The 23,396-nt window shown below is 38.8% G+C and overlaps 1 protein-coding gene across 2 annotated transcripts in view; it reads right to left on the bottom strand.

Moving 5' to 3' along the window:
- Positions 1–23,396, bottom strand: part of LOC139935696 (stromal interaction molecule 1-like) — a 63,521-nt gene that overhangs the window by 26,160 nt on the left and 13,965 nt on the right. For both annotated transcript variants that reach the window (XM_071930232.1, XM_071930231.1), the window contains exons 4-7: positions 22,951–23,062; positions 15,270–15,385; positions 13,629–13,803; positions 661–859 (exon numbers count right to left, since the gene is read on the bottom strand). In XM_071930232.1, the coding sequence (XP_071786333.1) occupies positions 661–859; positions 13,629–13,803; positions 15,270–15,385; positions 22,951–23,062 (602 nt within the window). The remainder of the gene's footprint in view (positions 1–660; positions 860–13,628; positions 13,804–15,269; positions 15,386–22,950; positions 23,063–23,396) is intronic.

Consider the following 23,396-nt stretch of genomic DNA (forward strand, 5'->3'; position numbering starts at 1 on the left):
CCACCGGCTCCAAAAAGCTAAGTTTCGAGGGAAGAAGACCAACAAGGTCGGCTTTCCCGAAGAACAAACGTCCACGAGACATTATATATCCCCTACGAGACGGGGCTAAGAAGAAATTGGAAGACATTTGCTTTCCTGGGGGTTAACCAAGAGATCCTTGAGGAAGAGGCCAAACGTCTGAGGCCACAGACAAACTGAACTTGTGAAGACCAAAGGCTAAGTTTGGGGGAAGAAGGCCAACAAGGTCGACTTTACGCCACGTCCACTGTACCGTAAGGCCCTCAACAGCAGGCCCCTAGGACATCTCCTGGCACTGCTCCAGCGGCACCACACTACTCCAGCCTGCCCATCAGAACTTCCAGATGGGCCCCGCTACTCGGGGGTACATAAGGGGGGGGGGGGTTGAGGCGGTGACGCCCTGCTCCTAACTTTGGCCCCGACCTGGGACCCGTCGGGGGTGGCCTCAGAGATTTCACAGGGTCTTGGAGCAAGATCAGGTCCGACACATGGGCGCTTGCAACGGTCGATTATGGTTACCATTTAGAGTTCACAAGCACCCCTCTGTCGGACACCTTAGTTCTCAAAACATTAGTTACGGCGAACAGGGAGAAATGCCTGGCTCTCATTTTGGAGAGGGTTCTCCCTTAGCTTGTTACTCACTTGTGTTAGTTCCTCCTCAGCCAGCCTGAGTTTCTCCTCCAGCTCAGTTACGCTATGACTACCCCCTCCATCAGAATGCCTTGCTTCTTGTAGTCTCTCAGCTTCTTGTATTGCTCTGGATATCTCATCTGTTAGCTTGGCTTCTATCGACTGCTTCTCCTGGACTGCTGTCTTGTGCTCTTCTTGGGCTCTCTCTAATCTGTTCAAAAGTAAAATATCCAATATGATCATCATAAATCAAAATTATCGGTTTCAATCTGAAACTTTACTAATTACGGGTGCGTTCGGTTAGCTTCCCTGGGCCACCCCGCGGTGCTTACTCAGGTGAGCCCCTGCCAAGAGCTAATCAAACGATCACACTCTCCCTCTCGTGTTGACGTCAGGCACCTCGGGGTCACCTCCAAGTGACCCACTCCACAAGCAGGGCACTGGGGCTGACCTGGGTGAGCCCCTGGAATGACGTCAAATCTATTCAAACGTATCGGGGGCAGACCCGGTCGACCCAGGGAAGCTAAACGAACGCACCCAATAAGGGGACTACAAGAGTGGTGACGAGGTTTAAATTGCCATTGAAAACCAGCAGGATCGGGTCTCGCAATAAAGGCATTCGAGCAATGGAGAGCTGTTGATTGTATAAAACATTAAGAGAATCAGCTCCCTCTGAAGTAAAAATAGTTTTTTGAGAAAGAGGTATCTTCTAACTAAATTTTTTTTTTAATCATCTGAAAGCACAAAAACTTATGCAAAAAATTGTGCTTTTTCTTTTCATTATTCTCTTACAACTCACTTTGATGAGTTCAAATTTTAACAGATTTGTTATAATATGCATATATTAGGACACACCAAGTGAGACTACTAGTCTTTGATTACCAAATGTGTCCAGTGCCTTTAAGGGACCAAGGAAATTGCTTATAATCCTCTAATTAGCTGCTTAAGAATCTATATAATGAACTGTATACCCAAAGGAATGCAGATCCATGTAGTACCAGATTGTCTATTCCGTCAATCAGTGGAGTGAATTGACGACGTAATGTGCAATTGTTACTTCTAAATTAAAGGTATTATAAACAGAACTGGCTGTCAAGCAAGTTGCAGGCACTGTGTATGTTTTGTTTAAAAAACAAAGTACTCCTGACTCACACAACGGATTAGGCCCTAAGCCAAAATTTTAACATTTTTGCTATTTCAACAAAACTGTGAAAATTGTGTGAGTCGGGAGTAATTTGTGAAAACCCATGCACACTTTTAAATTTTGTAAAGACAATGTTGCCTAGGTGATTTTTTTTTTTTTTTTAAGGTTTTCAAATACAGTTTTCTTGAAAGTGATTTCCTTTCAGAGGGAAATATTTCTCAGGAAAAATAGTTAAACAATATTTTGTTGTCCATACCAATCGTGTATAAAACCCTTAATTCACTGAAACTGAGATTTGAAAACAGGAAAATTTATACATTTAATGCATCTTACACTGTACTATTCAGAAAAACAGATGCCACACATACACAACCGATGCAAATGAAACATGTTGAATACGTTTTTCTATTTCTCATACGGAAACTGATGTGGACTTAGGAATCCATCAAATATTTGATATTCTACAAGCTACTGATCCAATACTGACACAAAGTGATTAATTGACTTTCAAGTACGTGTATTATAAACCACTGGATAAAACTACATGAGTACTACCGCTTACTGTGTTGCTTGCAGGGCCCAATGTCATAAAGCTGTTAAAAACTGGATGGCAAATGTCTTTGCTAAGCAAAAAAAGATTGGGGCACCAGTTGCAACAATGTAGACTTGATGGAGTTTTGGCTGGTAATCAGTTTGTTATTGCTAAGCAAGATTTGTTTTTACTTAGCAATTTTTTATAAAGTACATGTACAGTAGGGCCTGGTACGTATGGTATACACGATGACATACAGTATCACAAGAAGTGGCAGCCATAAAGTGTCCCAAGTGTCCTATAGTTTTCACTATAGGACACCGTCCTATAATCATCACTATTGACCCCTTGCACGCACGTCACATGCGGCGACTGTGCCATGCTCACCATTTTTGGTGGTCAACAGGTTTACTTGTAAACGCTGCGTCGCCTAAAATGTGCACTTCATGGTATATTGCACGTTGACATGGACCACCAAAATGGCGCATCCAAGACTAATCTGATGAGGAAACCATCCTATAATTATCACTATAGGACACCTACAGTATAAACATTTTTTGGCCCGCCACCCAGTGGCAATAAACACATGGCAATATAGAGTATAATACACAACCCGTGTTTCACCAATCCTGCGCCAATCAAATGACGAAAAACTATGTGAGCAAACAGACTCAGGAGATAATTTTGTGCATCTTAAAAGATCAACCGCGAAAATCAAATAAAAACTCCTGAAAACCCGCAGTAAATTATCCCACCAGACAAGCCTAAGGCTTATGTAAACCAAATGCTAATATTATTACTGGCACTGGCAGTGCATGGTAACATAGACGTCCCCCACCGCAAAGTGAAACGACTAATTCAGACGCAATTGATACAGGATTTGGTAAATAGAAGTTTCTATATTCTCTTGCACTTTCGTTTCAAGCTTTCCTTAACGGCCTAATTAGTTTAGGGTTGGGTGTAGTATTACTGATCTGGTTTCGGCCTCCTGCTAGCTTGTCAATGCACTGTTGAAAGGATCCCATTGACTGGATCAAACTTGATATTGTAATAATGGTTTGTAGAATGTAAACTTACACTGTGTCTCTATACAGGCAGGGAAATCCATTCCAGGATCATGTTTGAATCAGGAATTTTTATTTAACAGGTGGAAATGAACATTGTCATTTTGTTTCCAATGCTCAGAATGAGTGCATGATTGAGTAGCCATTGTCTGTTGACAAAGGTAAAGGGGAAAATTTGTCTGAAGAAACATAGTCTTTGAGAAAGACGTAATTTCTCACTCAAAATATAAAATACTTCAGCTGAAGCCTTTTATAAAGGCGTCTGAAAGCACGCAAATTTGTACAACAAGGGTGTTTTATCTTTCATTATGCTCTTGCAACTTCAATGACCAATTGAGTCCAAGACTTACTTTAGGGCAGCAATTATTCCTAAAACATGAGGGCAGCATAATTCATTTGACTTGAGCTGAATCCTTTTATAAGGCATCTGAAAGCGCATGCATCAATTTGTACAACAAGGGTGTTTTTTCCTTTCATTATTCTCTTGCAACTTCAATGACCAATTGAGTCAAAATTTTCACAGAGTTGCTATTCTGTACATGTTGGGATACACCAAAGTGAGAATACTGGTGTTTGACAATTACCAAAGGTGTCCAGTGCCTTTAAGGGCGACAATAACTTCATACATAGAACATTCCAAGTTGATTCTCACAGCCCAATCAGAGCTGCCATCATTTGCATCTTGCAATCAGGGAGATTTTGTACAATAATCGGGAAGATACTTTCAACTTATTAGGGACAAAAGTTTCCAGAATCAGAAAGATTATAGAGTTTTTCATCAGAGCATGGAATGATTGGTAAATTTGCAGCGAAATGTCTGCAGTTAGGGAGAGTTGCCAGCTCTGCAAGGTAATGACCACCCCAAAATAAATATTATTTTGAAAAGCACATCTCTAAGTAAATTTCTGAAAATCAGAAATTTGTTATGCTCCTACAGGTACATTTGGTTAATTTTAGTTTTTATTTGTAAAAAGTCAACGTCCCCAAAGTGACCCTTACCAGAAAGCCATAAAGCTGATACATGAACATCCTATAAAAAAATTATTTGAAAGCGGAAGGACTGCAACATATGATACTTGCATTGTCAACAATCATTTTTGTTTCAATATTAAACTAAACAACGCTCCACAATACTCTGAATGGGAAATCAATATTTATACATACAGACGCGATTACAAACGCTCTGTGTCAAGTTTGCAATGAAATGTGCCAATGTGTCCACTACAAGCAATATAGATTCAATATGGATGCTACATGTACATGAAGCGTCGTAGCCAAGTGAATAAGAACACTCAGGACTCAAGCTCTTGTATTTCTGATCATCATCGTGCGGATTTGAGTTATGGTCGTGACACTTGTGTCCATAAGCAAGACACTTGACCATTATTGTCTTGACTATGGATGGGACGTAAAGCCGTAGGTCCCGTGTGTTGTAAATGTACGAAACAGAACCCAGTGCACTTTTTGCAGGGAGAAGGGGTTCGCCCGGGTGTTCCTGGTTTGATTTGCAGCATATTGCACCACAGCACCTTGTAAACCATTACATTGTGCTATGTAAAATGAGTACATGTGTAGGTCTCACAATTCAAACGCAGGTCCTATACATTGCAGGAACATACTAATTGTGTGCTTAGAAACAACTCTATTGACCTCTTGCACGCGTGTCACACGCGGCAACTGATGCCACGCTCACCATGTTGGTGGGCAGGTTTACGTGTATTAACGCTGCGTCGCCTAAAACGCGCACTTCACTGCATAACGCACAGCATACTCAATGCATAGAGTTATATATGAAAACGCACAGTGAAATTGCCCACCAGTATGGTGCATTCTAGATTTTTCTGATGATGACGTCAGGTGAATTGGGTCAATTAAGCGCCTGATAAATGTTGTGTATTATTATTATTAAAATCACTGGATACAGGCCTGTGGTCCAGTGTTAATTTCGAGCCTTGGTCACTTTAGTGTGTAGCACAAGGACACATGTTACCTAAGAGCACAGTTGCGACAACAACTGTCTACTTATATAGGATTTGAGGCATTGCATGGTGAGGTACATGTATCAATATATATTTGGTTTGCGGTAACACCATTTGTGTACCTACTTCCCCTGGAGGTAGAGTTTGTTCTTTAGAGAACTGTCTCCTGACGATGACTAGAGCAATGCTAGTCGAAACGTTGAGACCAATTCAAGAACTGACTCCGCGGTAGTGCAGTTAATTACGATCCCATAAACTAAAGTATTAGTCCCAGCTAATTTTCTATACCTTCCGGCCGGGTAGTAGTTAAAAAGCAGGACAGTTCTTTTCAGAACTGAGAAGTCTCCCGAACATCTGATAAATCTACTCCGTGGTAGTAGAATAAAGAAAGACAGTTCTCTAAAAAAACAAACTCTACCTGGCAAGTAGATACACACATGGTGTTACCGCATAACTGTCTACTTGTGATCAATATTTGTACTAATGCCACTAAGGAGAGAATCGTAATCTTAAGTGACACTGACAAATCTTGTAAGTGTATGTCAACACCTCATAAGTAATGTAGACCAACCAGACTTAAAAGAGCTTAAAAGCACTTGACTGGACACTGTAATTGTCAAATACAAGTATTCTCACTTGGTGTATCCCAATGCATAAATAACACATCTAGGAAAATTTGGACTCAGTTGGTCATCGAGGTTGCAAGAGAATTAATGAAATAAAAAACACCCTTGTTGCACAAATTTGTGTGCTTTCAGGTGCCTAACATAAAAGGCCTGAAGCCTTTATTATTTGAGTGAGAAGTACCCTCTTTCTCAAAAACTACCCTATACTTCAGAGGGAGCCATTTCTCACAATTTTGTGTACTATCAACAGCTCTCCATTGCTTGTTACAAAGTAAGTTTTTATGCTAACAATTATTTTGAGTAATTACCAACAGTGTCCAGACCCTTTAAGTAAATTGTCGGACATCTCTAGGGTGGATATGGCATCAGAAGTCTAACTGAAGTGGTAAATCATATTATACAATGTCCCATTGTCAATAATAACTGAGACTTGGGCAAGCTGTATAGCTCCAGGGTGAATCAAACATTGGATACGCTCATCAAAAACATCCTGCGACAAATCTAATTATTTTTCTTGTCAGTCACAAACAAAACATAAGACAACTGTGATAAGAATCAGCTTTCTTGTTTGTTACATCACCAATGCAAGTGAAGATGGATACAATTGTGTGCGTAGACATTGACAAAGAATTTAGGAAAGGGATCAGGGTTTTTTCTCTTTGACAGTTGGATTTCGTTTATTTCAAGGGAAGATTGCACGTCACTTGCTTTGTTTTGAAATAGGAGACAGGTAAATACAAGTTAAATATTGCACATGTACCATGGCTTTTAAAGCCATTGGACACTTTCGGTAAACAGTATTGTCCAAGGCTCACACTTCATGTATCACAACTTATTTATAAAATAACAAACCTGTGAAAATTTAGGCTCAATCGGTCATTGGCGTCGGGAGAAAATAACACGAAAACCCACCCTTGTTACCGCACGTTTCGCCTTGTCCTGACATGCTTTTACAATAAATCTGTAATTCTCGATATCGAGAAATGATAATTGTTGTAAAGTTTTCTCAAAAAGTAAAGCATTTCATGGAATAATATTTCAAGAGATGTCTTTCACCATTACCTTCTGTAAACCCTATAAGTTATTTGTAAATCTGTGAACTTTTTTTTTCTGTTCCGAAAGTGTATAATGGCTTTAAGACATTTATGAGTTTGATTATTGAGGGCAGCAATAATTCTTAAAACATGAGGGCAGCAATACTTCCATAGGTTCTTTTCGAAACCCTGGCTTCGGTTCAAGCTTTGGCTCAGGCTAGTTTGGCACTGCGGTTGTTTTGACAATTGCGCTTGCTAAGCGTAGGTGCTTTTTTTTCCTTTTTTTAAAAGAAAAAAACATTTATAGTACATTTGCAACATGTAGCCAGCCAGCACTGTGTCATCAACCAGTTACCATAGTAACAAGGCAGTACAACACAATCTGAGAAATGTGACTGCAGTAATCAGGCATGCAACTGCCCGTTGAAAAAAAAAAAAGAGGAAAATTTTCAAAGGCACAACGCAAGTGCGGAGCGAGGCAGCCAAAACGCCACGGGACATGATACCCACAATGGTACCCTAGAAAATGTTGAGGGTTTATTATGCTCTTAGGTGCATTGTTAGCATGGACTAGGCTTATTTTACATGATTGTAGTTGTACACTGTTGTTGCCAGGCATATATTAGGCTATTTTTTCGTGTTTTTTTTTTTTAATTTATTCTTTTACGTTAAAAAAACAAACAAAAACAGGGAAATTCCGCGGAAGAGTTGCATGCCTGAGTAATGCTTATCAGATTTAAATTTTTGGGGCATACAAACTGATACATTTTTACATAACCACATTACTTGGAAGTAAATTAATTTAAAAATACTATTGAAAGCTTCTGTAGGCTTCTAACCAAGTTTTTATTACCCTTAAAGGCAGTGGACACTATTGGTAATTACTCAAAATAATTATTAGCATAAAACCTTTCTTGGTGACGAGTAATGGAAAGAGGTTGATAGTATAAAACATTGTAAGAAACAGCTCCCTCTGAAGTGCCATAGTTTTCGAGAAAGAAATAATTTTCCATGAATTTGATTTCGAGACCTCAGATTTAGAACTTGAGGTCTCGAAATCAAGCATCTAAACGCACACAACTTTGTGTGACAAGGGTTATTTTTCTTTCATTAATATCTCGCAACTTCGATGACCGATTGAGCTCAAATTTTCTCAGGTTTGTTATTTTCTGCATATGTTGAGATACACCAACTGTGAAGGCTATATCTTTGACAATTACCTATAGTGTCCACTGCCTTTTAAGAGTGATTACCTAAAGTATACCTGCCCTTTAACATGATAGATTGTAGGTCAGGATGCTCTTATTGCTTGCAAAGCCATAACCATAAAACTGCTATCACAATTTATCTCAATTTGCAACCTGATCGGGACATGTGCGGGGATTGATAAGCTTGCTAGAGTAGTATGTACATGGGGAGGTTGTCATGCGTTACAGTCATATTCAGTGCAGTTTTATTATAATATTGTAAGATGGTAAACTTGCTAGAGTTTGATTGATAAACTTGCTAGAGTTTTATCAATATCACGCACCCCCGTATGTACATGGGGAGGTTGTCATGCGTTACATTCAATTCAGTGCAGTTTTATTATAATATTGTAAGATGGTCAACTTGCTAGAGTTTTATCAATATCAATATCAATACATTGTAGTATTTTAAAGTATGATGGTAAACTTGCTAGAGTTTGATTGATAAACTTGCTAGAGTTTTATCAATATCACACACATGTACATGGGGAGGTTGTCATGCGTTACAATCAATTCAGAGCAGTTTTATTGTAATATTTTAAAGTATGATGGTAAACTTGCTAGAGTTTGATTGATAAACTTGCTAGAGTTTTATCAATATCACACACATGTACATGGGGAGGTTGTCATGCGTTACAATCAATTCAGAGCAGTTTTATTGTAATATTGTAAGATGGTATACAAAATTTGGAGCGTATCTACATGTATCATGATTTGGCAGCACAAAAACAACTTCAGGGCTCGAAATTAACACTGGAGGCCAGTGATTTTATCTCCAGGGCAAAAAAACGTACAGCCGGAGAGGTCCGACAGTCTTGTGTTTTGGAATAATAACACCTCACCGCATTTTCAATTTAAACTGTTGTGTATATAAATGTCTTTCAATTCTGTTGACTGAAGACTAAAGTGTTGTATCCCATAAGACAAATAAGATACATTAAATGTTCTATTTCAGGTAGTGCTTGTTCCAAAAACTTAAAAAAGCTTAAATGTGAAACTGTGTGTTCTTCTCTAAGATTCCGATTTAACAAATTATCTGGTCCAGTAAAAGTTTTGAGCTACAAGCCCAGGGGTCAATTTCACAAAGAGTTAAGACTAGTCCTATACTTAGGACTAGTCCTATGAGATATTAAAAACGTATGGGTAGTCCTAAGTTAGGACGAGTAACTCCTAAGTATTAGTCCTAAGTCGAGTTTAGACTAGTCTTAACACTTTGTGAAATCCACCCCTGCAGTTTTGCTTACTTTCCCCTAAATTCTAGCCCTGTACACTTGGTTTTTGTTGACAACAACAAATTTGCTAACCAGTGAGCAGCAACCCTAAAGGTAATGACACAATGCGTAATATAATATTAATATTTATAATTTTGAGAGAGACCTCACTATCTCGTCACAGACATTTCTAATAGAATGGGAAAAATGACAAATGTTACGTGCATCGGTTGAATCATCAACCAGCGGAAGTGCCAGGTTAGTTGATAACCATAATTAATTTACACACACAAATTCCATTAGAGCTTTAAGATGGCTTATTCATAAACAGTGCACTTGTCATAAATGTCTAGCAGTGCAATTGCCATGGTGGAAAGATTGATTATTATTGTGATTACAAGATTACGCACTGGTTCAAAGTTCACTCGATAGAGTATGCCGCACTAAAAATGTAAAATCTTGCAGTTTGTGCAAATGCCACTTTATAAATTGTTTCCTGAAGTAAGGTAACGCTGATAATTGATCGACACATATACTTGAAAGTGCTTTTGTAAAACAAACCATGACGTCAATATGAAGATTTGCTTTGAAGCAGTGCACTAGACGGTGCAAGTCTTCTGTGCATTATGGGACCTGGGGGCTGATTTCACAAAGAGTTAAGATTGATCTTAACTGTATACCAATGTATCATCAATCTAAATTGCCAAGCAAAGTGTGATTTCAATATACAAATCAAGATGGTTCATCTTCAGATGACTCTAGTGCTTTCTAAAATTGAGCAGTGTTTGGTCCCAGCTGACACTGCTTTAACTTGTGAAGAAAACAACATCATTAACTTTTAAGAGGTCCAAAAGGTCTTGAAAACCCAAAATTTGTTTAAATTTTTACTTTGTGTTGGTTATGAACAGTGTTGTAAAATGTAGCTAAAAAGTTGTTAGTGGTGGGTTCTACATGTATATCCTGCTGGTTACATGCCTTCCCCACCCATTGAGTCCCTTTTAGTCAATGAAGGAGTTACAACAACCCTTACAAAGATTCTGCCCTTTGATTGGTATAGAGCATGTCACATGATTTGTCTTACTTTAAAGCCATTGGACCCTTTCGGTAAACACTATTGTCCAAGGCCCACACTTTGTGTATCACAACTTCTATATCAAATAACAAACCTGTGAAAATTTAGGCTCAATCGGTCATCGGAGTCTGGAGAAAATAACAGGAAAACCCACCCGTGTATCCGCGCGTTTTGCCGTGTCATGACATGTGTTAAAAATAAATCCGTAATTCTCGCTAACGAGAATTGATATTGTTTTACTGTTTTCTCAAAAAGTAAAGCATTTCATGGAATAATATTTCAAGGGAAGTCTTTCACCACTACCTTCTGTAAACCCTGTAAATTATTTGTAAATCTGTGAACTTTTTTTTTTTTTGTACCGAAAGGGTCCAATGGCTTTAACTAAAAAAGCCATGTGGACGCGATGCATTTTACATGCAGTGACCAATGCACTATAGACCGTATTGAATATGACGTCACCGTTCAAATATCTGCCCTACAACATGGCGTCTGTGCGCGTGTGCGTGGGTGTGTGCGCGCATGTGCCATAGAAATCAAACCGAGAATGCTTTTTGCTGTGTGCTTCATTGACGTACGCGTTTAGACGGCCATACGGTTTACCCTACAAGATGGCGACTTTCATAGCAAAAACGGGTTATTCAATACAGTCTATAGACCGATCCATGCGCGCAAGTGCTGAGCGCCGCCATGCGTTGTGCGCCATAGCTGGGGTGTCTTTGTGCCACGTTTTGTGCACAAAGACACAAAACATTTTCCTTTTCACTTTTTATGGGAATTGAATGTCTTCCTCGACATTCTATGAAATTTCCTTGATATGGCTGCTTGTTATAACAACAATCTACATTTTTGATAATTTTTTTTAATTAAGCAGAAAGTAAAATACTGAAATTCTTGAAAGTTCAAAGTTGATTGCTTTTACTCATGCTAAGGTTAAAACTACGCATCCCTCGGTGATCCACGGTGCGTTCTATTCGCCTCAGGAAAATAGATTGCGCTGAGGATAACTTTGAGTTGTAATGTAGTTTCAACCACATAGCAGTCAATATTTGTACACTATCTATATCTCTTTATAAAGCTGTTAGGCCCCAGTGCATGTAGAACTTACAGTGAACATATCTGCACAGACTACATCTGTGTAAACATCATCTTGTCAATAAAGACATTGATCATGGAACAGACATCTTGTTTTGATCCCACTAAAGACAGCCTCGCCACCATGAGAGGGAAACACTCAAAACCAACGCTGATTCGCTGACCAAAAGTAACTTGTAAGGTGCTTGTCGGGCACTTAGTATGCACGTGTAAAAATGCACGTATTTTGCACAGTACATTTCAAACTAATTATGTTTTATGTGGTCACCCTAAACTGCATAGACAGATTGATCCATCTTTTGATAGCGCGTTCTGCGTAGTCTCATATTACAGAAAAGATATCCATAGGACTTGAACTTAAATATACAATAAATTTGGATATTTTGAAGTCACACTTTCAAGGTGGTTACGAACGAGCATGGCATTCGGGAAAAGAACAAAAATTGGCGCGCAAGATTGTACACCACTGGGAATATTGTTGACATGGTTGAAGCAACCAAACCGAGGCTGGAAGGGGCAAGTCTGGTGTATTTTGTGCTATTTAACAATTTGGATTCAGCATAGCTTTTGTAGACAGGGATCATGACCAAGTTAATGGAAGTATGATAAAGGCATAGAGTTATATATAAGAACTAGAGAGCGCACTGGTGATGCTTCTTGCACAGATGCGACGGGACAGCAAGGAGACACGCGCACCATTCTGTACGCGCGTTGAATATGAAGTACACGTTGGAGTTTGTGTTTATTGAATGCTATACGCGATGCTGTTGTGTCAACTTACAAAATGGCCGCACAAACACACGCTGTGCGATGCCTCTATTGTCAACTTAGAAAATGGCCGCCTGCGCGCATGTCGGGTCGCGTATATAGGCCAGTGCGCCCTCTAGTTCTTATATATAACTCTATGGATCAAGGTAACCTAAAAATATATTAAATGCATATTTTGAATAGAAAAAGTCATGGTGAACAAAACATGTACATGTACAAGTAGCACGCTTCTCAAATGTATGATACATGTACATACATTTATGTACACTCGACACCAACTACATTGTGTATGCATGACAACTTAATTAAGGACATTCTCTCAGATGTACAGTATCCAGATGTATATAAGGTACATGCCAGTGTACATCATAGGGAAATCAATGGGAGGGGAGGATTATTTTCTAAGGAGAGGCAGAGAAGACACAACAACTTAACAAATCAATAATTCCAAGAACATGATAATTGACTATTGAAACGTTACTGGATGCATACATGTATGTTCAGGTATGTACATGAGTACTAAGATGTACACACAAACATGGAGAGGATTTTTTTTAAAGACACCAGAGCAAATTATGCTTCAAGCTTACCCTTACAGAGTAGTTATATGTAGAATGAGTTTAAGAGACGGTCATACAAAATGATCAGGGACTGGTCTTATCTCGAGTTGGGACGAGTAACTCGTCCTAACTACTCGTCTTAACTTAGGAATAGCCTTAAGTTTTTAAGCAATTTTTTTTCTGTGCTAAGCAAGTTTATGTGCTATTATTTTATGAAATTGGGTCTTGGTGGATAAATAATGTAAGCCATCTGACTACCAGCAAAAAAAATTAAAGGAAATCCGAAGTTATTCCAAGCAATAAAAAACATCCGCCATAAAAAGTATGTCAAAAATAAAATTCTGGATGATCATGTCACCCAACGCGAAGTAGTTTACAGCAGGGTTAAAATGGGGAATGAAATGGCCTAATTTCATAAAGCTGTTAAGCAGGAAATACTGCTTGACAAGTTTCTTTGCTAAGCACAAATTGAGGGGGGGACCAGTCAAAACAGAGTAAACTTATTGTAATTTTGGCTGGTAACCTGTTTTTGTAAAGCAATACTTATCTGAGCTTAGCAAGTTTTTGTGCTTACAGGCTTTATGATATTGGGCCCTGATGAACAACAACACAACACTGTAACTGAAAGCCACCATTTACAGAAAATCTTACTTTTCTTGGACTTCGCTGAGAGCATCTTCAGCCTTCTGGAGTCCTTCCATGTCTTGTAGCATCTGTTTGATATGTTGCTTTGAGTAGCGGTGCTGGACGTAAGCAAACCAGCATCCACCGATGGCTACCACCAGTGAGACTAACAGTGTGGTGTCTTTCAGATAGCTGTGGGTAGCTGCAATGAATTCACACAAGAAAAAAACATTTCAAATAGAAGCTTAAAACAGAGAGTATGTATCGTTGGTTTAGAACAGAACGATTTTTCGAACAGTTTTACCATGGGGTATAAATGAGTACCTGTAGCTGTTTACCTGTTTAAAGGCAGTGGACACTATTGGTAATTACTCAAATTAATTATTGGCATAAAACCTTTCTTGGTGACGAGTAAAGGGGAGAGGTTGATAGTATAAAACATTGTGAGAAACGGCTCCCTCTGAAGTGCCATAGTTTTAGAGAAAGACCTAATTTTCCACGAATTTGATTTCGAGACCTCAGATTTAGAACTTGAGGTCTCGAAATCAACCATCTAAACGCACACAACTTCGTGTGACAAGGGTGTTTTTTTCTTTCATTATTATCTCGCTAGTTTGATGACTGATTGATTTCAAATTTTCACAGGTTTGTTATTTTATGCATATGTTGAGATACACCAATTGTGAAGGCTAGTCTTTGGCAATTACCAATAGTGTCCAGTGTCTTTAAAACAGATAGTATGTATCGTTGGTTTAGAACAGAACGATTTTTCGAACAGTTTTACCCAGGGGTATAAATGAGTACCTATGTAGCTGTTTACTTGTTAAAAAAAACTTTTGGAGTGTCACGAAAGCCTGGGGCTTTATACTCCCTAGGGAGCTAAGAAGGACTACAGATATTTTATTTGGCCCATAGACCTGGGCACAAATTTAAAGCGCATTGATGTCGTTATAAACTGCACTTTGTTTTTGTCATTTCTGAATGGGATTCAGAAAGCATAAGGATTATTTCAGAGTTGATCCAATAATGCAAAACTGCACATTTCAAGCCGCTGTGTTAAAGGCAGTGGACACTATTGGTAACTGTCAAAGACTAACCTTCACAGTTGGTGTATCTCAACATATTCAAAAAACAACAAACCTGTGAAAATTTCAGCTCAATCGGTCATCAAAGTTGCGAGATAATAATGAAAGAAGAAAACATCCTTGTCACACGAAGTTGTGTGCTTTCAGATGGTTGATTTCGAGACCTCAAGTTCTAAACTTGAGGTCTCGAAATCAAATTCGTGGAAAATTACTTCTTTCTCCAAAACTATGGCACTTCAGAGGGAGCTGTTTCTCACAATGTTTTACACCACCAACATCTCCCCATTACTCGTCACCAAGAAAGGTTTTATGCTAATAATTATTTTGAGTAATTACCAATAGTGTCCACTGCCTTTAATGAATAATTATACATGTAGTAAATAAATATAAAAAGATAAAAAAATGTCATAAATAAATATCATAAGAAAGCTAACTGTGTAGGACAATGAGCAGCAAGGTCTCATACCGATCAAATTTACAACCTTTTCAGAAATATTTCACATAATTTGTGCGATCTTGCATTCGTCGACAGATAAATTAACAGGCTAGCTAAAGGTAAAGGTACAAAAGCACTATAACTTACGTTTTGGCGGGCCGAATAGAACAACATCCATTGCTTTAAGGGAGATCTTCTGTCTGTGTATGGGGTCTATGATTCCTAGAATGGAGGTAAGGAACTGGGCACTGTTGATAGCCAGCCTGGATGGATTAAATAAAAAGAGTACATTGTTAGGCAAACACCGGCTCGAAAACAAAGATATGGTATTGGATTTATGTGCTCATTTTCAGAATCAAACTTTTAAGTTAAAGGCAGAGGACACTATTGGTAATTGTCAAAGACTAGCCTTCACAGTTGGTGTATCTCAACATACGCATTTAAAATAATAAACCTGTGAAAATTTGAGCTCTATCGGTCATCACACTTGCGAGATAATAATGATAGAAAAAACACCCCTGTCACACGAAGTTGTGTGCGTTTAGATGGTTGATTTCGAGACCTCGAGTTCTAAATCCGAGGTCTCAAAAATCAAATTCGTGGAAAATTAGGTCTTTCTCTAAAACTATGGCACTTCAGAGGGAGCCGTTTCTCACAATGTTTTATACTATCAACCTCTCCCCATTACTCGTCACCAAGTAAGGTTTTATGCCAATAATTATTTTGAGTAATTACCAATAGTGTTCACTGCCTTTAATGCCATTTCTTTATAATTCTAAGTTACTCCCTTTTTAATAGTTATAATCCCTGTACTAAAGTTTTATCAAATAACAGAAATGGTATAAAATTCCTGCCCTGCACAAATACATGTACAGATTTTTGAATATTAAATGGCTTTAGAATATAATCTTATAAACAGACAAACAAAGATGCCTCAAATGCACCAGGGGTGGATTTCACAAAGGTAGTCCTAACTTAGGACTAGTCCTAGGCAATGCTAAGAGATAGGACTGGTCCTAAGTTAGGACCAGTAACTCATCGTAACTTAGGACTGGTCCTATCTCTTAGCATTGCCTAGGACTAGTCCTAAGTTAGGACTACCTTTGTGAAATCCACCCCAGATATTTTAGATCAAAGGCCTCACACAACAACAGTAGTTTTTTTATGGCTTTTCCCCGGCTTAAACAAACAACTTTGTAGTTTAATCAGGAATGAAATTGACGATATTGGCCAGGGCCAAATTAAAGGAACGTTACAGAATTGGTAAGAAACAAAAATCGTGAAGATCACAGATTTACATAAAACTTACACGGTCAAATGATGATAGTAGAAAACATCCCTTGAAATATTTCTGTCTGAAATGTTATATTAATTTGATGAGAAATAAATAATCTAATTTCGCATTTGGAGTTTTCACTATTCTCTCGTGACCCAGATGGCCCATCGATCTTGAACTTCTACAGGTTTGTCAGTGTATGTATCTGGTGGATTACATAAAGTGCTTAAATTGCCAACAACTGTTTTGCAAGCAACACCAATTCTGTAATGTTCCTTTAACACCGAACTGCAGGCTTGAGGCCAGTGATTTTAGCGTTGGGCCAGTAAATTTATGACTGGACAAGACCAGTGTTCTTATGTTTTTCAATTGAATAATAATAGGCTACCTCATTCCGAGCCATTAGGAGCACCGAATTCAAACTCTGGTTTTTATCAATATTATTAATTTTTATGTAAGTAATGATGGATTATTTCATGAGAATAACAGACTATCAACACACTTTGTTACATCCCAACCACCAGTGCTAATAAAGATGCAAGGTTGCTGATCAAATATTCATGAGATGAAATTAGCAGCTTCTTGGCAACTCGAAAGGTGAGATTTGTCTTACAAAGCTAACACATTTTCCACCTTGCACCATACCCCTAGATCTAGGGATCTAATGTAGAACCATAGAGCTATATATATATTGACTAGAGCGCTAACACCCCGTTTTACACGCACTAAGCTTTTGAAGCCGTGTGGGCGCATCCATGTTTATGTACAAACCAATACAAAAGCTTGAAATTTTGTACAGCAATTGTACGGCTATTTGCATGACAGTGCGTTTGTTCTTTTTTATGTGTCATCGAACCAAAAAATGCAGCAAATGTGAACACACAATCTGGTGATGAGCGTACAAACTGCGAGCGCCATTTAGTATGTCAATCAAGTCGAACTTACGGTTTTCGTAGCCCGGACGTACGCGAACAGGCAGTCGCGTATGTAAGCCAACCGCCGAATGTATAAAAAAAATCGCGGCAATGTGTGTTCTCTTCAAATTAAAATTGTTCCGTAGTCACGCAACACATCAAACATGTCTGCGCCCAGGTTGGCTTCAAAATGCAGAGCAAGTTAGCGCTCTAGTCAATATATATAGCTCTATGTGTAGAACCGACACAAGGGTTTTCTCTGGTCGGTTAAGAGCATGCAGCATCACCTGCTAACCTTTCTTATTATGAATACATTAGGCCTCGTTCCTCCACAGCAACAGAGCTACCAGCTAAAATTTGTGTCAGTGTGGCAGCCTCCAAACATTACGCACAACATTCATGACCCACATCATTCAGACCACAATTAAGGCAAGCAAAGACTCGGAGACCTCGACAACATGGACATGTATTCTTTAAGTGGCTTTCAATCGAAAGAAGATAAAGGGTATCTGAACTAGATGTCAATTGAAAAACAAGAGGCTTGGGCGATATCAATTTATTTTAATCACGATATATCGCCGATAATATATCGCGGTATTCGATATAATTGCGGTTAATTTAATTTGACATCAGTCTTCAAACTCCAAGTGAAAGTTGTAGAAGACACAGTCATAGCATTAGAGAGGTGTTCTAATGACCTATTCTTCTGGTTTCACTCCAAACCTATGGGGTGCAAGATGTCTCAGCTAGCAAATACATCACGATATTATGATACTTAATCGATATCATATCGCGATATATTTCGATATATCGATTAAATCCAAACCGATCCGATATCAAAATCGTTTCCAAATTAGTATTGCAATATTTGATATTATCTCCAAGTACGCGCTAATCATCCAATCAGATTGGCAGAATGGAGTGGTGATAAAAACCTATATTGCACGGCTAATATCACTACCTGCGTCGTGTGTGTTCTATGTCACGCGCCAAGTTTGCTTGAAGATAAATACGTTATCACACGCGCGCTCATGGAAATACGGAAAATATAGTGGTCTGCGTCCCATATACAACTCGGCCTTCGGCCTCGTTGGATACGGGACGCAGAAGCGCTATATTTTTCCGTATTCAACTCGCGCTTGTGTGATAACTTACACTATCGTGATATCGCCCAAGAGCTCCTCATTGATATTAACTGATCAGAGAGAAACAAGGTAGGTTGCCAATGGCAGTCCTGTTCATATAAAAAAATAAAAAATAAACCTTCAAAAGACACCCGCAACTCTTTAGCTCAAATCGTAGCGCATTGTGTCAAGTGTAAGATTCAATATCCGGACTGTTTAAGTACTGCTGGGTTGATTTGTCAAGTCATCAAGCACAACGTTTATCACTCAACAAACAGGTGTTCAGCCTTTCATTTACAATTATAAGTACTTCCGGTACTTCCCACCAAACAATGTGGTTGCTTTTATCAAATGCAATCACAATCTTCTGATTGATTAGGGAAAGTCAAGTGAATTAGCACCTGGATCTTCCATTTGTACCCGTGCTAAATTCTAACTTCCCTCTCCCCCTCCCCCCCCCCCAATACAATTAAGATTTCAGCCGCTAGACCCCCCCCCAAAAAAAACAAACAAACAAACAAACAAACAAAAAACGCCTCTACATGGCTCTAAGTGCTTGCGTGGCAATTTCAGCGCTAGCCTTGTAAGCGTAGAATGCCTAGTAACATGAAGTACGCACGCGCACAAGCCAAAATTTCCCACTAACCCATGAAATCTACTGACTGAAATCCGTGAAATGTATTACGCTTCCATGAAATTGGGCCCTGGTGCACAGGGAAGAAGGGGCATGGCGGGTAGGTCCAAACAATGGCGCTCTTGTGTTAATAAAACCCTTAGCGAATCAAACCATTTAGGATCAATACATTAGTAGTGGCTTTTCTATAGTAAGTAAGACTGTCAAATTGATTTATCATGCACATAAATGTCTGTCAGGAAATGTTTGCACAGGCTTCGCTTAGTTGTATGCGTTGCAGAAACCCTGTCAGAAACCCTGTCAAAAAGCCAATGTACATGTAGAGGGCTGACATTTCCAACGGTGCCGCCCAAATTTCTTACATTTAAACTGTTAGATCAATGCTTTTAAGAGTGAATTGAATGAAGCACAGAATATGGTAGTGCCATATCATACACTAGTAGGCTTGTCATAATTTTAAGAGATTCATTAGTCAATGATGTTGATAAGGGGTTTGATGGACGAGAGCAAGACTTGGTAATCAAAAATGGTAATAACGATTTGTACCCATGCCTCAAAATAACCCACGGCACCCACAGCAGTTGCCGTGATGCCCAGTGCTTCTGCTGTGGTGCCCTTTGCAAATTTCCAGTACAATTGTACATTTTCCTCATAAAGGTGCCCCTTACCACAGAGGGAAATTACTATGCCCCTTCCAGAGCAAAGTTTAAGGCATGATGTACTATGCTGGTAAATGTGTATGCACATAACAATATGTTGCGCAAGTGGACATACGCAGTTGCGTAAAGTTTTGTGAAATTGGCTGCTGGTCTTTAAATAACCCATGGCACCCACAGTAAATGCCACAGTGCCCAGTGTTTCTGCTGTGGTGCCCTTTGCAAAGTTCCACTACAAATTGACATTTTTCTCAAAAAGGTGCCCCTTACCGGTGGGAAAATCATGTGCCCCTTCAAGAGCGAAGTTCAAAGCATGATGTACTGTACCGATAAATGTGCATGCACATAACATGACGGATGTCAGTGAATATTTGCACAGGCCCGGTTGTATATATACGCATTAGGCCCATGCGTTTTATCAAACCCTCTCAAAAAGCAAGTACGGACCTGACATTTCAAATGGTGCCGCCCACATTTGTTACAATAAAAACCTTCAGATCAATGCTTTTAAGACTTAATGGAGGTACAGTATTTGATAGAGGCTTGTCGTACTCTAAAGAGGTTCATTAGTCAATGATGTTGTGAAGGGGTTTGATGGATGAGAAGAAGCGATGGAAGCTGAGGCGTATTAGACACTCTATTAAGCCTAACCTTCATACCAAATATATTGAACATTAATCTGCCTCAGCTGCTGCAAAGACTATAATGTACAGGGTTTTCCTCATGTATCGACTAATGCACAGGATGCGATTTCCACCCACCATGCCTCCCTTCTGAGTATTGAGTATACAGTGCTAACACACATCGGTGTATGGGTAACAACCAAAAATAATTTCGTTATCCCGATGCAAATTTAACATAAATCGTTGCTGCTAAAACATAGAATTTGAACTGCCTCTAGCTACCGGGCAATCTCGGTAGTCTAGTTGGTGAGACACTGCTCTAGAATTGCAAGGGTTCGAATCCCACCCGAGTTTTTCACAGGACTCGGGAAAGTACTGAGTATACAGTGCTAACACACATCGGTGTATAGGTAACAACCGAAATTAATATTCTTTATCCCTGATGCAAATTTAACATTATTAAATGCCTCCCTTCGTTTCACAAGGTGAAAGAATTCGTCACTGTTTACACAAAGGGCAAATTTAGCCATTGCAGCCAAACTTTCATGTTTGGAGAAAACTGATTGAGGTTATACTATTTATTAAATCTGTTTTGGAAACTGTTTGCCAATAAAACGTTGATATTTTTCCAAAGCATGAAAGTTGTGATCCTAAACCATGCAAATATGTTGTTATTTTAATCAGAGTATGTTTAATTATGAGTAGTTAAAGTTGTGTTTATCTTCGTGACAACATCTGTGATAGGAATCCTACTTATTTATGCTAAGCACAAATTAAAAAGCAATATCTGTTGCTCAAAGAAAGACCAAGGTATCCTGCAAAAGTGACAGGTATCCTACTGGTACTTATGCTTAACAGAAATTTTGATGTAATAATTTCTGCTAGAAGACACTGGACACTATTGGTAATTGTAGAAGACCAGTCTTCTCAACATATGTGTACAATTTTGTTAACCCGATGCAAATTTAACATAAATCGTTGCTGCCAAAACATAGGATTTGAACTGCCTCTAGCTACCAGGCAATCTCGGTAGTCTAGTTGGTAAGTCTCTGCTCTAGAATTGCAAGGGTCGTGGGTGCGAATCCCACCCGTGTAACATGCCTGTGATATTTTCTCACAGGACTCGGGAAAGTACTGAGTATACAGTGCTAACACACATCGGTGTATGGGTAACAACCAAAATTAATATTCTTTATCCCCGATGCGAACTTAAATGCCTCCCTGCATTTCACAAGGTGAAAGAATTTGTCACTGTTTACACAAAGGGCAAATTTAGCCATTTCAGCCAAACTTTCATGTTTGGAGAAAACTGATTGAGGTTATACTATTTATTAAATCTGTTTTGGAAGCTGTTTGCCAATAAAACGTTGATACTTTTCCAAAGCATGAAAGTGGTGATCCTAAACCATGCAAATATGTTGTTATTTTAATCAGAGTATGTTTAATTATGAGTAGTTAAAGTTGTGTTTATCTTCGTGACAACATCTGTGACAGGAATCCTACTTATTTATGCTCAGCACAAATTAAAAAGCAATATTTTTTGCTTAAAGCAAGGCCAAGGTATCCTGCAAAAGTGACAGGTATCCTACTTGTACTTATGCTTAGCAGAAATTATGATGTAATAATTTCTGCTGAAAGACACTGGACACTATTGGTAATTGTAGAAGACCAGTCTTCTCGCTTGGTGTATCTCAACATATGCGTAAAATAACAAAACCTGTGAAAATTTGAGCTCAATCGGTTGTCGAAATTGCGAGATAATAATGAAAGAAAAAACATCCTCGTCACATGAAGTTGTGTGCTTTCAGATGCTTGATTTCGAGACCTCAAAATTCTAAATCTGAGGTCTCGAAATCAAATTCGTGGAAAATTACTTCTTTCTCGAAACTACAATACTTCAGAGGGAGCCGTTTTCACAATGTTTTATACCACCAACCTCTCCCCCATTACTCGTTACAAAGAAATGTTTTATGCTAATAACTATTTTGAGTAATTACCAATAGTGTCCACTGCCTTTAAAGCAGGTATCCTGCAAAAGTGACATGTATCCTACTTAATGCTTAGCAGAAAATATAAAGCAATATTTTCTGCTTAAAGCAAGACAAAGGTATCCTGCTACAGTGATAAGAAGACATAAGACATAAGAAAAATGTAATTATCTCCAAAAAGAAGAAATTGCATTGCACGCACAAGTTCTAAAAGCACCACAAACATCAAACAACAGGCAGCTACAAAAATAGCACAATAGCCCATATTAAATATGACGTCACGCGGCTCAAATATCTGACCTACAAGATGGCGTCTGTGCGTGTGCGGCGTGTGTGCGTGCATGTGCCGTAGAAATCAAACCGGGAATGTTGCGTGCTGCGTGCTTCGATGATGTACGCTTTTGGACGCGCATGCGGATTGACCTACAAGATGGCAACTTTTCATGGCAAAAAGGGGTTATTCAATACGGTCTATAAACCATGCACAACAATTAAAGAATAAAAACAATTAGGTTACAGTGCTTATTTACGCTTAGCAGAAATTATGAAGCAATATTTTCTGCTTAACGACCAAGGATTTGCTGATCAATCCCAGCTGATATCCAGCTCTCACCTTGGGATTGCTGAGCCCTCGATGGCATTCTTCTTGAAGGTGTCTGCATACTGAGGTAGATCCACAAAGTCTGTCAGCCAGGCCACTGTCTGCTCAACGGTCCAGTTGTAAACTGTCAGTACAAAAGAAGACATCACTAATATTAAGTCTAGACTCTTAAAGGAACTGACTGCTATTGGTAATTACTCAAAGAAAGCGTTAGAATAACAACTTACTTGGTAACAAGCAATAGAAAGCTGTTAATAGTATAAAGCATTGTGAGAAACAGCTCCCTCTGAAGTAATGTAGTTTTCGAGAAAGAAGTAATTTTCCACGAATTTGATTTCGAGACCTCAGATTTAGAACTTGAGGTCTCGAAATCAAGCATCTGAAAGCACACAACTTCGTGTGACAAGGGTGTTTTTTTCTTTCATTATTATCTCCCAAGTTCAAATATTAAAAGACTT

The sequence above is a fragment of the Asterias amurensis genome, chromosome 4 (assembly GCF_032118995.1).
Source record: "Asterias amurensis chromosome 4, ASM3211899v1".
Classification (NCBI taxonomy): Eukaryota; Metazoa; Echinodermata; class Asteroidea; order Forcipulatida; family Asteriidae; genus Asterias; species Asterias amurensis.